General features: G+C 39.3%; 1 protein-coding gene across 1 annotated transcript in view; it reads left to right on the top strand.

The window, feature by feature from the left end:
- The window catches only part of ADGRA3 (adhesion G protein-coupled receptor A3), a 38,962-nt gene that overhangs the window by 11,400 nt on the left and 10,751 nt on the right, over positions 1-16,811 (top strand). Inside the window, exons 3-10 of the mRNA XM_033159522.1 lie at positions 1,044-1,115; positions 1,814-1,885; positions 2,681-2,752; positions 3,313-3,473; positions 4,782-4,995; positions 5,258-5,422; positions 11,841-12,042; positions 13,934-14,083. Coding sequence (XP_033015413.1) covers positions 3,359-3,473; positions 4,782-4,995; positions 5,258-5,422; positions 11,841-12,042; positions 13,934-14,083 — 846 coding nt within the window. The 5' untranslated portion in view covers positions 1,044-1,115; positions 1,814-1,885; positions 2,681-2,752; positions 3,313-3,358. The remainder of the gene's footprint in view (positions 1-1,043; positions 1,116-1,813; positions 1,886-2,680; positions 2,753-3,312; positions 3,474-4,781; positions 4,996-5,257; positions 5,423-11,840; positions 12,043-13,933; positions 14,084-16,811) is intronic.

Genomic DNA, 16,811 nt, shown 5'->3' with positions numbered 1-16,811 from the left:
CTTAAGTCCCTTCTAATCATTGGGCTTAGGCATGCCTAATGTTGTGTTGAATTGTAACCAATGGGTATAAATGTGGCATTTTACAAACTTTGGCAGTTCTAATGATCTCTTTAGGAGCTTATAACCATATATCCAGGAGCATTCATTAATTGATTGCCTGAATACATGTTGCTTCGCTTAGTAACTTGTTCAAGTGGGAAGTGACTGCTATCTATTTTAGGAACTGCAGCAGTTGCTGAGAGAGACTGTAAACCTGCAAAATGCATCTTTGTAGCATGTCAACAGATGTTTTTGATGCAGAATACAGTACTAATCTTAAAATGTGTTATTTTCTATGGTGCTTGGGAATTTGTATGTTGTTCCAGGTTTGATTCTCTGTGGCCCAGGTCAGCATCTAGATTCACTTTTCAAGAAGCTGTGTCCTAAGGGCACAGCTTCACAGAGCCCTTTTGACTCTTTAGTTGGCAAGTTTGGGGTCAAACAGCATCCCCAAAGAGGCTGTATTTGGGTAGCCTTGCCAGTTATTCATCCCAGTCTACTTCAATTCTTCCTGAAGTCCGAGTTGAGATTTTATTGAAGAGTGTTTGTTGTTGTCATGCTTTACCATCATTTCCCCAAAGCTTCTATTTACTATTTTGCTCTCTCTGATAAACTTTACTCAATATTTTGTCTTGGAGGTGAAACTGACCACAGTATAATGGTTAAAGATCACTATCAAAAGATCATCATCATCATCATCATCTATTAAATTTGAATACTGCCCTTCATCCAAAGATCCCAGGGTGGTTCACAGAAAAATATAAAATAAGAATACAAAATACATAATTAAACAAACACAAACAAAAAACCCCTTTCCACAAACACATTTAAAAAGCTAACCCATTTCTCTGAAGAAAATATTTAAATCAAGAAGTAGGTATTTAATCCCCCCCCACCTATATTATATTATAAAGCGGTTATCTCGCTTGTAAATTTAGTCATAATACTACTTTTCTATCGTAATCCGTACACTTTGGAAATTTTCTTTTTCTTTTTTTAAACAGGGACCTTAAGAACAATCTCATTAGCACTATAGATCCAGGAGCTTTTGTAGGACTTTCATCTCTAAAAAGACTGTAAGTATTTACATTTGTTAACCTGGAATTAAATGTAATGTCAGAAGGTAGCAATTTAAATGTAGTCTGAACCTAAAGCTTCTCTGATCGTTTAAAAAAGTCCTTAAGCCATAGGCACAAAGCCTTTTACTTTGCAATGTCATATTACTGTTGTTTAAATCTATACTGTTGACTGTTCTAGATTACTGTATGCAGTTCTTGTTGCCCCATCTTTTTTAAAAAGTTGATCTGGAGAAGGTATAGAAATCATAAGGTGCTTGGGCATTTTATTTTATTTTATTTTTTTAAAAAGAAAATTATACTGTGCTCTTCTCTCCATTCATTATTATATCCAGAAAAATTGTGTGTTTTAAGACATACACACTTACCTAGGAATTGGCCTGAGTTAACTCAGTGGGACTTGCGTCTGTATAGATATTACTCTTCCCTGCAAATCTGACTTATTGAATGACCAGCACTTTTGTATCTCTGTCATTTTAGCTAGGATTCAAATGGACACCCCCAAATTTGGTGCCTCACAGAGCAATCCAACTAAGTAACTCATATTGAATTCCAAGGGGCTTGCTTGATCACCGTCTAAATTCTTGTTTCAATTACTTACTTTTTTGGTTGAATTAAAATTACTTGATTTAAATTATGAGTTACATGTTACATGGTGAAATGAAGCATTTCAGGAGTCTTTTTTTCCTTTCTGGCAGAGACTTAACAAACAACCAAATAGGATGCCTGAATGCAGATATATTTAAAGAACTTGCAAATCTCGTTCGGTTGTAAGTATCATTCTGTTAAATATTATTTTTTAGCATTAATTTGAATTAAGCTTTTAGTAAACACCTTTGCTAGCTAAATTGGTAGTCTATGGTTCATATAAGAATTTCAAAATCCTTATCTGGAATTCTGTTTTACAAACCATGTATTCCTAACTTAAAATATACATACCCCCCCCCCCAATTATAAGCTTATGTTCCACATTATTCACCCAAAGGTTCACCTTCACCTGCTGCAGTTGTAATACTTTTCCTCTGTGGTGGCCTGGCTAGACAGAGAACTAACTATACATGGGTGAGATACATGCATACCAGTACTTGCTTAAGGGGCAGCCCGCACCATAATGATGATTTGTGTAATGAGTTACAGTTGGAAATGAGAATATCTACTTTTTTGATCCAGAATAGTCCAGAATAGCACAAGACTTTCTCTGAAGCTGACCAAACACTTGCTATGTACTAATAGCAATCTCAGTCTTCCAAGTGCTGATCCAAAAAAAGCACCATAAGAGGAAGATATCAGGTGGCTTGGGAGTGCCAAGGTTTGCAGAAATACAAAATACCTTTAGGTAAAATATACTGGGGGAGGGAGAGATAAACTCCCAAAAGCCAGCTAGTAAAGATTGAGTTTGCTCTGTGGGCATGGAATGCTCACAGTTGGGGAGGTTTGGCATGGAAAACGGGGGGAGGGGGAGGGGAGAAAGAATTAAATCCTGAATAACAACACCCCACACTGCAACAAGTTTGTTGTCAGTCCCACTTGTACGTATCTAATGTCACTGTTTTAAACTTTCCTAGAAATCTTTCAGGAAACCTGTTTGCGTCACTTGCACAAGGAACCTTTGATCCTCTTACATCACTGAAATCTCTGTAAGTGTGAATCTGGGCGAGGGGTTTTTTTTAGTGTAATTTTGAAAGCTAAAAGATAATGGTGTTAAAATTAAGTATAGAACATAACCAAATTAGATTTCATTTTATTTTACTGCAAAGTCAGTATTGCCTCAGGCATTATGATGATGTTGTTGCTGTTGCTGTTACTGCTTCAAACTACAAGTTGTACTGAGCAAGTATGAACTTCAGGAATATTAACAGCACCTCCCAGGTGCCCTGTGGCATATAAGAATTCCTTCCAGATAACCAAGTGTGAAAGGATAACCAAGTGTGAAAGTTTTGGCAAATGGAAGTGTTGGTGGCTGTTCTTTAGGCCGCTGTAATGTTACAAGTGAGTTAAGAAAGTATGCATGGACAAATGAGCTACTAAATTTATATGGCCAAAATACCTAGTTGAGTATTTTCAGTAATGAAGAGTTGGGCTGTTGATGGATTACAAATATTTGGAAATAGCTCAGCTATATATACCAAATTTATACAGGTTTCAACGGGATTTTGCCTCTTAAAAAAAACAAAAATCTGTCTTTTGTTTGTTCCAGTGAATTTCAGACTGATTATCTGCTTTGTGACTGTAATATTTTGTGGATGCAGCAGTGGTTGCAAGAAAGAAATATAACTGTTCGTGAGACCAGATGTGCTTACCCCAAGTCACTGCAGGCTCAACCAGTTTTGAGTGTTAAACAAGGTCTTCTAACTTGTGGTAAGAACATTATAACAAAGCAACACTGACTCTTAATAACTATTCCCAAAGTGCACCTTTCCCTTCTTCCCACTCTTTGGTACTTTTGCACTAACCCCAGGGCCTACGTGTTCTTTCTTTAAAAAAGGAAAAAAATAAGTTTAGCTCATTTCCCCCCTCTGTCTTTGTGGACAGCGATAGAAGGCCCCAGGAACAATAAACATAATACATGAAGTTGAGCTTTAGACAACCAGTGTGATGTGACATACCACTTTAGGCGTTATTCTTGTATTTAAATGAATATTTCCAATATAAGACCAGGTTTGCTGGTAGTTTGTGAATCTTTAACTTGCAGTAAGTGCTGATATTTTGTAACTGTCATCCCTTTTAGGCTGATGTTGCTTCTGGTAATATGACATATTGTAACGGATCTGCCCTTAGGCAGGGTATGGTCAGGAGCCCCAGCGTGTTAGGAGTTAACATACACTCTATGTGACTGGCAGCTCGCTTGCAGGAGGCGGGACTTTTCACCCTTTAAAAGGAGGGACCGGCAGTTGGTCAGGAGGGAGAAAGAGGGAGTGAGTGGTGACTGAGGGAGAGAGGGTTAGAGACCAGGATAGTGGTGGGTAGGTTAGGCTAGGTTGAAGGTTTAGTATGTTATACTGAATAGAAAACCTTTTATGCCGTTATGAAACTATGTTTAAACATTTGATTCTCTGAAACAGTTATGCTCTAAAAAGAAAATAAAGACTAGTTTTGTTGCTATAAGTCAGTCGTCAATTTTTGGGTCCAGCGGGTTATAAACTGCTCATGAAGAGGTGAACCCAGGGAAGAGTCCAAACTGTCCTGCGAGGTGTTAGTTTGTGTCTTAGGGGTTTCACTCAGGAGGGGCTGGCAGGCTGAAACATTGTGTATGCCACTGAGTTGCTAAAAGGGTTTAGCAGACTGATACAGTGAGGGATCTAGAGAGAGAGACCCTGGGGCTGTAGGCAAATAGGTGTTTAACCCCTGAAGCCCAGAGCAAGGATTATAAACGGCCGCGGCAGCAGGACAAATAAACTCCAGCTACTAAGATATTCCTATTTTATAACTACAAGGGAGTGAACTTCATCGACGGACCTCCGAGGGACAGGTGGGGTGGCTAATTAGTCTGACCCAGAACACCTGAGCAAATAAAAATAAAAATAAATAAACTTAGTAACAGGGGAGGGCAGTGTGAAAGGGGGGTTCGTTGCTACATGGCAATTCTCTAAAAGAAATTTTTATTTTACATTCAGTAAATACATTATATTTATGTAAAACATGGTGTTTTGTTTCAATGCAATACAGACCCCCCTCTGGAATTACCATCTTTCTACATGACTCCCTCTCATCGTCAGGTTGTATTTGAAGGAGACAGCCTGCCTTTCCAATGTATGGCTTCGTATATTGATCAGGACATGCAGGTTCTGTGGTACCAGGATGGGAAGATAGTTGAAACTGATGAATCCCAAGGCATTTTTGTGGAAAAAAACATGATCCATAACTGCTCACTCATTGCAAGGTGAGGATTTTGGCTGTAGTTTCTTCTAGAACAGGTGGTCAACTTGCGGCCCTTCAGATGTTATTGGGCTCCAACTCCCATCATCCCTGACCATTGGCTGTGTTTCCTGGGACTGATCGAAGTTTGAGTCAAATGACATCTGGTGGGCCTTATGTTTGCAAGCTCTATTCTAGTAGATACCTTTGGCAAAGTAGGCATTTATTCACCTTAAAAAAAAAAAAAATTACTTGCTGTTGAATGCTGGTTTTGCCTTTTACCTTAGTGCTCTGACCATCTCAAACATTCAAGCTGGATCTACTGGAAACTGGGGGTGTCATGTGCACACCAGACGTGGGAATAATTCAAGGACTGTTGACATAGTGGTATTGAACAGCTCTGCGCAGTACTGCCCGCCGGAAAGAGTTGTCAACAACAAAGGCGACTTCAGGTTGGTGATGACAGCTTTGAAGGAGAATGTGTCTGCTGCTCTTACAGATTGCTTTTGAGTTCAAATGTTACGACTCTCAGTTGCATTAGATAAGGAAATGAAGAGCCAGTGTCTTATTTATTGGGCCTCCTTGTTGGGAGAAAGCTACCACAACTCCTTCAGATTAAAAATAATCAGTTAAAAGTACAAAGCTGGTATTAATGTAGAATAAGTAGCCTTGATTTAACTTTTTAAAAAAATAAAAAGTTGCTGAGGTGGACTGAAATATAAAACTTTATCTAGAACCACCACTTAGATTATTTAAGGGGTGGAAACCTCACATGAAGAGGCCAAATCCAGCCCTCACGGCCTCTGCGTGACTCTTCAGATACTTCCTATGGCACATCCCTTACTTTATACCAGTGGCGGACCTTGGGATCTCATATTTCAGCAGTGCCCTGTACGACGCCAAAATTTGGTGCCTCTTGTTCTCCATTCTAAATAATAGTTGCTGCATCCTCTGCAGCACCCCCAAGTCTTTGCGCTTCCCTAAATCTGCCTCAGTTCATACCCTCCTTGTGTGTTTTTGCCTGGCTAGAATGTGATCGCTCTTCCTGGTTGCTTTAATGGAAGATAGAGAGAAGAGTCCTGTACAAAGGTAAAATGTACATTTGCCTCTTTGCCCAGCTTTGCCTCTGGCCTTGTCCCTACAAAGTTGCCCAGATGAGAATGTGGCCCCTTGACTGAAGAAGGTTCCCTGCTCTTGGTTTATTTGTTCAGTCATTTAAAACCAGTTTGCATATTACTGTGAAACAACTGTGTTCAAGCAATAAGTACAATAGATGTACACTATCTGTATCTAGGCAATGTTACCTACTATTGGACGTGGCACACACTCATCTTCATTTTGCACTTGTTTCTTTCTTCACCTTTTCTGACCTCTTTGCTGCTGGTTACACTAACAGCACATTGCCTCTGGAGGTGCCAGCCATAACAGTTAGAGTCTTTCTGTGTAAGTTAACACCTTTTCTAACTTATGTCTGTTGCACTTTCTAGCACTAGTACGTACTGTGAAGTGAAGTAGGTCAGTGTAGAGGCCATTTGATTTTTGTTAGCCTGTCTCTGTCATTCCCTCTCCCCACCTCCAATTCAGGATCACTTTGCATAGGATGATTTCTTACGTGGATATCACTTCCATGTGGGGGAAATATACATATACTATGAACTGTAGGATACAAGACTGCACCACTTAGAAGGCTTTTGTCAAGTAAATGAATAAAATGCCTTGATTTCAAGTTAAGGCATAATACCTTGCATGTATAGCCCGCAAATCGTTTATTAGCTTGTTTGCTTGCTTATCCCTATGAAAATCATTTGTGAGACATTGACTTGGCTTCCTGTCATATTAAAACATAGGTGAAGTGAACTATGCTTTAAGCTGAATGAGTAGCATGCTGCTCAGATATTGTTGCTTCAATCTTCTCCCCTGCTCATGCTGCACTGTGAAGGAAATGGTGGTTGTATGTGAACCTGGGCTTGTGGTTTGTTTCTTGAGGGAAACCAAGATTTGTTCTTGGCTTAGCACTCATGGTTTGTTTGAGGGAAACAAACCACAATTGTTCACACGTAATGACAAACCAGGCTCTGACTTGTTTCCTTCCCAGCTCAGTCCTCACAAGGCTTTGGTGCTTATATCCTGGTCCATTTGACATACAAACTGGATTTATGGTTCAAAAGAGGGAATGAAAGACCCCCTTTTGCCTGTTTTACTTTCAGGCATCTCTTGCTTTTCAGAGGTGACTGAGTTTACAGGAAGATATGCCCTTAGGAAATGGTAGCCTTTAAATGCTCAAACTATATGTTAGGTTTGCATTGGTCACCTTTTCAGTAAGACATGGATCAAAACTACTCTTAATTCTGTGTACCTAAGGGAGATTGGTACTTTTGGTTCTCCAACCTTCAGTTACCGCATCACAGATCTCTGTTGAAATTGAGATGTGCTTTAAAAGCAATTTGTGATACAACATTTGGAGGAAGTGGCCTGTGTGTATGGTATTTCAACAGTTCAAAGAGGGAAAGTTGTAAAATTTCATTAGCCATCTCCAGGCCCTTAAATGCCTCAAGTAGTTCTTTGGAGCCAAGCCATGTCTGCCCTTCTCCTGTTACTTTAGTCCTTTCCCTGGTGCAGCCTTCTTCATTTTTAGGAAATGCTGTGTTGAGTTGAGAAGATAAAAAATATAAGAAAATTTCTGGCAGTGTTTATGAAAAAACTTGCAGAGAACTTTAAATAACTTTTAAAATACAATTGTGAATTGTTCGTTTTTGGACTTGAAATTAGAGGTAAAAACAGATGGCAAAGCTTGTTTTTTGAGCGTTCTCTATTAAATTAACCTGTGCTTAGCAGTGATTGTTCAGTTTAATAGGATTTTGCCTCTCTGGAATTCATTGGAAGGAAACACAATTTCTGGAAACATTCATTTTATCATGAGGGTTGCTAGAGTTGGGTTTACTGCAAAAACCTTCTATCTGTGGTATAGAAAAAGCAATAACAAAGCTATATTTCACCTTTTGAGGCCATACAGAAAGCAGGCTCTGACTTGTAAAGAAAATTATTCTGAGCAGATGGCTGTAAATGCACCTAGGAACATTTACCTTTATTGTTCTTGGTTTGGACGGCTACAGCATAGCTGGAAGTGTCTATTTTGATTCTGCTTAGAAGCTATTTCATACTGAAGTAGAAGAACTTAAATGCATCTCTTCTCCAGGGAGAAAATAGTATATTCAAGCAAAGAAAGAAGTACATATGTATTAGCTATACTTCATTCATTTCAGTTTGATTGTCCTTTTCAAATTGAAAAAAGACTAGCTCAGTATTTACGCAGCAATCTGCTTTTCTACAACTGCATTTGTTTTGCGCATCATGCACAAACAGAATCCAGTTAGTTCTCACCATGGCAAAATGTAAAATAGCAAACCAATTTTGAAAAACCATTCACGTTTATTTTAGCACATCTTTCTTTCAGGATTTTTCTGAAAATAGTTAAGAACATAGCAGCTCTGGTGAATCAAACCAAAGGTTCATCTAGTCTAGCATTCTGTTTTCAGCAATGGCCTGCTGAATATTTCTGGGATGCCTACAGAAAGGGCATGAAGGCAAGAGCTGTCTCCCGTTTGTTTTCCCCAGACTGTTTCGCAGTTCACAGGCTCAGAACATAAAAGTTCCATTTTTGGTTAAGGCTAATAGCCACTGGGAGTACGACAAGGCTGTATATTGTCTCCCTGCTTATTTAACTTATATGCAGAATTCATCATGCGAAAGGCTGGACTGGATGAATCCCAAACCGGAATTAAGATTGCCGGAAAAAATATCAACAACCTCAGATATGCTGATGATACTACCTTGATGGCAGAAAGTGAGGAGGAATTAAAGAACCTTTTAATGAGGGTGAAAGAGGAAAGCGCAAGATATGGTCTGAAGCTCAACATCAAAAAAACTAAGATCATGGCCACTGGTCCCATCACCTCCTGGCAAATAGAAGGGGAAGAAATGGAGGCAGTGAGAGATTTCACTTTCTTGGGTTCCATGATCACTGCAGATGGTGACAGCAGTCACGAAATTAGAAGACGCCTGCTTCTTGGGAGAAAAGCAATGACAAACCCAGACAGCATCTTAAAAAGCAAAGACATCACCTTGCCAACAAAGGTCCGTATAGTTAAAGCTATGGTCTTCCCAGTAGTAATGTACGGAAGTGAGAGCTGGACCATCAAGAAGGCTGATCGCCGAAGAATTGATGCTTTTGAATTATGGTGCTGGAGGAGACTCTTGAGAGTCCCATGGACTGCAAGAAGATCAAACCTATCCATTCTCAAAGAAATCAGCCCTGAGTGCTCACTAGAAGGACAGATCCTGAAGTTGAGGCTCCAGTACTTTGGCCACCTCATGAGAAGAGAAGACTCCCTAGAAAAGACCCTGATGTTGGGAAAGATGGAGGGCACAAGGAGAAGGGGACGACAGAGGATGAGATGGTTGGACAGTGTTCTCGAAGCTACTAACATGAGTTTGGCCAAACTGCGGGAGGTAGTGAAGGATAGGCGTGCCTGGCGTGCTCTGGTCCATGGGGTCACGAAGAGTTGGACACAACTGAACAACTGAACAACAAATAGCCACTGATCTATTCTCTATGAATTTAACTGCTTCTCTGTGTGATAGGGTTTCTGCATGAGATGCCTTCTTGCATGAGATGCCTTCTTGGGAGATTTTTGTGGTCTCTCTAAGGCTTCTCTGCACAAAACTGAAAACTTTGTTGTCCTGGCAGACCTCTGGCCTGTAGGTGTTTGGCATAGAACTGTTCCTTTGCTTGTTTTAGCTCAGCTTGAGTCTCTGCTGCTGTTTGTTTCTTTAATTTTGTTTACTGTTATGTGCTGTGTGTTTAATATTTTCAAAAAAAAACATTGATTGTGTGGTGTAAGCCATATTGAGTGCCTCAATTCAGGATACATATGTTTCAAATAACGTCCTTGTGGCAGTGAATTTCGCAAGTTTGTGAATTTTCTGTTCTGAACTTACTACCCCTCAATTTCATTGAGTGTCCCCAAGTTCTATCATTATATGCAAGGAAGAAAATTTATATTATAATCTCCACCCTGTTCATAATTTTGGAAACCTCTATTGTGTCTTTCCCTTAGTCCTTTGTCTACACCTAAAAAGCTCCAAATGCTTTTTATATTTTCCTTGTAGAGAATAGAGAAAACATTCTACTGTTCCCTTGATCATTTTCGTTGCCCTTTTCAAAATTGTAAAGCTGACAAAACTGGTGCAATTTACAGTTTTGTAAAGGTTTCTAATAATGAATCAATATTGTATGTAAAGGATTGTATTGGTGCTTGTCTAAACATCCAATAAACACATGAGTGTTTTCCATTGTTACTGTTTATCATCATCAAAGATAAATGGTATCTGTTTTGAGGTCTTAAAATCTTCCCGAAAGACAGTTAAGATTTATACCTAAGGAATAGTTAAACCTGCAGTTTAACTCATTCACAGGCAAACTCTCAATAAACAAAGTATCAGTAGTTGCAAGAACAGTGTTTCAAGAAAGAAAGGCAGACCTATGTTAGTTCTTTAACTTTGTGGACATACTAGGATTCAATTTCTTACTGTATACATTTCTGTAGAGTATCTTGAAGAATATCATTGAATACTTTAGCTGAACTTGTATGTTAATACATAGAAATAATAATTTTCTCAACATTCTCAGATCCGAAAGGGGAAAATAAAAGCATTACTCCCCCCCCTCCCAAAAAAAAGATAAATTCTGGGATTTGTAGGTTTCTGTGCATAACTTATTTGGGGGTTGTGAACCGTCTGGTACATCAACATTATGTGAATTTGGTATAAATATAAACATATGTAAATTAGATACTTTCCACAAGGGCCTAATTAATAATGTAGTTAATTGGTTGATCATTTTCATTGGTTTATCAGTCCTTTAAAACAATCCTGTGCATGTTTATTCAAGAATAAAACGTACAGATTTCAGTGGGAGAGATTTCAGTTTGTTACTCCCAAACAAGAAAGTGTGCAAAAGATTGTAGCCTTTATGTTTAAAATATAGTAGTGTTTAATATCCTTCATCTTTATCTCTGGTTACCTTTATTTGCCCACTTTACTCAATACTCTTATTAAACAAAAAAGACAACAGGGGTAAGATGAAGTACTCATTGCATCTCCCAAGTAATTTAATTAAGTTTCTGTATTATGGCATTGAGAGATTAAAAATATTTTCCACAGAGTTTTTAAGCTCTTTAACATAATCCCTTGAATAATATTACTTGTTCTAGTTCTGTTAAAAGTCAAAGTGTTTGATACTTTAATTGACAAGTGCAATTATTATTCTGAGTTGAATTGCAGAGCTGCCTCATTTCACTTTTAAATTATAGCCAAAATGAGAGAAGAATAGGATAAAATAATTCTGTTGCTCCCCAATAATTGTTGTCTTAAACATAAACTTTTACTTAATTACAGGACGCAGTACAAACTTTATTTATAAATGTAGCCTGTTGCTCTTCTGTTTTAGTTGCAATGCCAATATTCTATAAACTTTTGATAATTACTTTTAAATTAAAATGAAGAGTTCATTTTGACTTTGGGTGGAAAGTTGTGTGTAACTTCTTTGGTGCTTTGGTGTAAACCCCCCCCCTTTGCCAAATTGTGGAAAAGTCTATAAACAGTAGGATATGGAGATTAAAAGGCTTGTAATGTTAACATATGAAGAGCATGGCAATGATGAGGGCTAGCCAAGTTGAAATTTTATGTGGTTTGCATATATGTAGATTTGAAGTGTATCTCATTTTGTGATCCAGTCCTTATTTCTTCTGTTTACTTTTATCCATAGTGGCCCTGAAAATTTGTCTTTATCTTTTGCCTTCAACTCTTTAGGTGGCCTCGTACCTTGGCAGGCATTACTTCATACCTGGTGTGCACTCGTTACTCAGGTGGCAGTGGAATATATACAGGAAACTCTCAGACTGAGAAGAGAGCTTGGCGCAGATGTGATAGGGGAGGATTTTGGGCCGAAGAGGATTACTCTCGCTGCCAATATACAAATGATGCCACTCAAATCCTGTATATGTTTAATCAGGTTATTCATTCTTCCTCCCAATCTTAATGTAAAATGTTTTGCAAATAAATTCTTGTAAGATTTTTCCATGCTTTTTTATTCTTCCATCAAGAAGAGGGTTTCCTCTTCAGTGAAGAACACATGTTTAAAGTGTAATGTGTTATGCCAGGATCCAAATTGCCCTTTTTGTGCCCCTAAGTAAATTCTGTCTGTGCTTGGATGGGTTGCTCATTTCTTCATCCAGATGTAGTTCCTCATCCTTTATCAAATTCTGCCCGATAAGGGTGTTTGATGTTCAGGTGCAGCTTTTCTGGAGTAGGTAGCTGCAGTATGAAAGAAAGGCCTGAAAAGTCTGTGTGTTCATGCAGCTTTTTTCAATTTTGCTTGTTCACAGGTATGCCTAGGATACCTGAGGCCCAGTATTAGATCATAAACAGGTGGAAAACGCGTGCTCTCGTTATGTTTTCTTTTTGAATGTTAAAGATTTTACTAGCACACAACTGAATGAAGTAGCTGCTTGGAGGGAAGCTGAGTTTTAACATATAAGCTTGCATCTTTGTGCAGTGCACTATTAGAAGTTGGTTTTTAAAAGTAAGCATATTTGTTTGTTGCAGCTTACTCTGCAGGATCAGTTTCATATTCATTAGGTCTTCTGTCTCACATTTTCCCTGTAGTCCTAAAGTGACTCACAATATAAATATGTAATATGTGCAGCAAGATCCTCATAAAGGTAAAGGTACCCCTGACCGCTAGGTCCAGTTGCGGACGACTCTGGGGTTGCGGCGCTCATCTCACTCTATAGGCCGAGGGAGCCGGCGTTTGTCCGCAGATAGCTTCCGGGTCATGTGGTCAGCATGACTAAGCCGCTTCTGGCAAACCAGAGCAGCACACGAAAACGCCATTTACCTTCCCGCCAGAGCGGTACCTATTTATCTACTTGCACTTTGACATACTTTCGAACTGCTAGGTTGGCAGGAGCTGGGACCGAGCAACGGGAGCTCACCCCGTCGCAGGGATTCAAACTGCCAACCTTCTGATCGGCAAGCCCTAGGCTCTGTGGTTTAGACCACAGCGCCACCCGCATCCCTAAGATCCTCATACTTGGAGGTTATTATCAGCTAACATCTGATTATCTTTCTCTCAGGGGAATTGGTGCTAGATAGCTCTGTGACAAGGTTACTGATCATTGCTCCCAAGTTTTTAGGAAATTAGAATTTGCTTCTTTTTTTCTTCTTTTTTTCACTTTGCTGTGCTTACTCATATTTTTGCTAAGGTAGACTAAGGCTGCAATCCTTAAATTGGCCCAAAGGAAGGTGTTGGAAAATTCTGTGGGCATATACGTCCTGCTGGCAGCAATCCACCATGGGCCTAAATGGGGCCTATTGGGAAAGCCATGAAGTTGCATGATCTTGACCTACTTTATTTCCACGAAGTGTTTCCAAACAGACTGTGAAACAATGCCAGCCATGACTGGTGCTGTCAGTTTCTTCCCATTGCAGTCATAAAGACATAGGAATCTGTTTAACCTTTGTCTGGTTATTGTTTCCTCTCGGTCACATTCAGCTACTTTCGTTGACTGCATCTTTCCAGAGCCCCAGCTAGGAGATGTCAGGGGTTGAACCTGGGAACTTTTGCATGCCTTTTACCAGAAATGGAGGGGGTGGAGTTGTGGAAGTAAAGCCAGCTCCCACCTTGGATGCAACTAGCTGGCAATTATTTGGATGTGACAATTTGATTTGCCACAGATTTTCCCTCACTATGGCTGCACACAAGCAATAGAATTGCTCTGTTTTGTAAACTGGTTACATTTTAAACTTCATAAACAGGTACCTTTATGACATATGCTAATGTGAATTGGCACTATTGTTTTGTCTTGGTTATGTAATTTATACTATTATTGTGCTCCATACAGATGCCGCTGAACCTTACCAATGCTGTAGCAACAGCTCGACAACTGTTAGCTTACACTGTTGAAGCTGCAAACTTTTCTGACAAAATGGATGTTATTTTTGTGGCTGAAATGATAGAAAAATTTGGAAGATTTGCTGAGAAGTACAAAGAGGTAATTATGTTTTCCTCAATAATTCTTTTTAAAAATGCCCTTGCTAAAGCTAAACTGCGCTATCGGTTAATATCGAAACCTCTTAAAAGCCTTAACTATTTATAGAGACCAGCTAAATTAGAGAAGTATTCCTCAAATAGCCTTTAAGGGTAAATATGTGCCTGTGGTTAGATGCTTTCCATTTCGCTGTTGAACTTTATTGATCTTTATGTTTAGGCACATTTGAATGTTGGAGACCACAGTGCACTAAATATCTGCAGTGCACTAAATATCTGCAGTCAAATCAAAAAGAACCTGGGAACAAATGTTTAAAATTATTCTGGCAAGAGCTGTAGTATTACAGTGTCATGGACTGTGGTTGTGGAGCAATCCAAGTTGTTCATTAAGTGACTGATTTAATGGGACCTAAAATATGTGTAGGCCATGGATTACAGGTTGATTTATTTCATTATAAGGATGTTGTTTTTCCTTCTGTGATGTATGAGGTCCAGATTGACACAATCTGACACTGTTCTGCCACTGCTTGAAGGCAATAAAAGCTATAAAAATGCCAGACAGAAATTCATGAGCAGTGTTTGTCATAGTAGAGTAAATGTGGTAATAGACAATGCATTCTTAACGTTACTTAGTGAAACCCAGTTTAGTCTTGCTTTGCTCAGCCATAAAAATCAACTATGCTAGCTTTCTATTTAACCATAAATGTTCAGTATATTACATAGTTTATATAGAAGTAAAAATAAGGATTAATGAATTGCACTTGCGGCATCCATTTGTTGTAACACAGCACTTCTAGGTAAAATTGGGACCTAAAAGCTATATGGCAACATTATCCATAGTTCAGAGCTGCTTCCCACTTCTTTATTGGGATTTGTCACAACTGTTTTGGCTATGCAGGTGTTTATTGTAACAAATATTGTGAAGGGTAAATGGCAGGTGCTAAATCCTCAGCACATCCCAGTATGTGTGTCCCTGAGTGTCTTAGGAAGCATATGTTTTATTTATTCATTACAGTTTTTAGCCTCGAAGGAAGTTCATGCTGACATACATAAAGGCTTGAATCATGAGTACCATGAGCAGAAGTCAGATAGGGGCCTTTCTCATCACCTGTTCCCTCCAAAAATCCTTTCTAGAGGCATCTGCTTGGGTGAGGTCCCTTTGCTAATTTTGGCCAATGCACACCTACCTCCCCAAGCAATTGCCCAAGCCCCATTCTATACTATGCAGGAGGGGGCCCCCAACCCTCTAGAGGGGCTTTGGGGGTACAGGTATCTGCAGAAATGGGTGGGGTGTAGGTGACAAAGTCCCTTTCCGCGAACAGCCTTCCATTCCTGATATTCAGAATGCATGGGAGGATTCTCATACCAATTTTCCATCCTGAGCAAGCCTTCCTAGTTTCAGCAAATTAGCTGCATTGTATGCCTTCTGACTGTCTTGAGTTTATCTTGTTCCTCCCTTAATGTCTCTAGAAAGCATTTCTGTAAATAATGAAGGCACTGGACACTGGGAAAACTTGATTTTAGGGGCAGGAAGATATATATATTTTCCTGCCCCTAAAATCAAGTTTTCCCAGTGTCCAGTGCCTTCATTATTTACATATAGTGGTACCTCGGAAGTCGAACGGAATTTGTTCTGGAAGTCCGCTCGACTTCCGAAAGGTTTGGACGCCGCGTCGGACGTTCAGGTTCGTTCACAAACCGGAACACTTACTTCCGGGTTTGCTGCGTTTGGGAGCCAAAATGTTCGAGTCTTATTTTTGATGATTTACCCATTAGCCCATGATAAGGGTATCAAGAAGCTGTATGGATCATTGAAACCCCAGCACTTGATGCCTTAGTATCCTGCTCACCCCAGCTTAGGTTTTCAAATTTCATTAGGCTCTGGCCATGCATTTTAAGGTTCGTTTTAACAGCAATATAAGAAGGAAATTGCTTTTTAACTTTTCTTTTCTCAGTTTTTGTTTATTTAATAGAAAAACTAAAACAAAATAAGCATATACATCAGACTGTCTTAAATTCTTAGTTCTACTTCTAAAAACACAAATTTCTTTCGTGTCTTTATTATGAGGCCAGGCAGGCACGTTTTATGCATCGTTGTACTAGGAGCACTGTAGAATTTGCTTTCTTAGATCAAATTATAAAGACCAACTACTATTAGTAGAAAGACATACATGTGGGCAGCAGACTCTTCTTTAATGTGAGCTAGTGAACTGCAATTGAAGAACTAACTCTGCACATGGGAACTTAAATATATATGTTTGACTGGGGAAAGCAAGAGTACTATGAAAATGTCCATGATCAAAGAAGAAAAAATTCTAAAACACATTCATGAAAAATAGGAAATGATGTAGCATGGAAATAGGTGTGTGTGTGTGTGTGTGTGTGTGTGTGTCCCCATCTCTCTATAACAGGGGTCAGCAAACTTTTTCAGCAGGGAGCTGGTCCACTGTCCCTCAGACCTTTGGGGGGGCCGGACTGTATTTTTGAAAAAAAATATGAACGAATTCCTATGCCCCACAAATAACCCAGAGATGCATTTTAAATAAAAGGACACATTCTACTGGTGTAAAAACACACCGATTCCCGGACCGTCCGTGAGCCGGATTTAGAAGGTGATTGGGCCACATCCGGCCACCAGGCCTTAGTTTGGGGACCCCTGCTCTATAATATGCCTCAAAAAGAATGATGGATATTACAGAGTTAAGTTGCAAACTCAAAAGGGTTTAGTCCTC

Source organism: Lacerta agilis, chromosome 9, assembly GCF_009819535.1.
Source record: "Lacerta agilis isolate rLacAgi1 chromosome 9, rLacAgi1.pri, whole genome shotgun sequence".
Taxonomy (NCBI): domain Eukaryota; kingdom Metazoa; phylum Chordata; class Lepidosauria; order Squamata; family Lacertidae; genus Lacerta; species Lacerta agilis.
The sequence above is the reverse complement of the archived record's forward strand: the minus strand, read 5'-3'. Positions and strand labels throughout refer to the sequence as shown.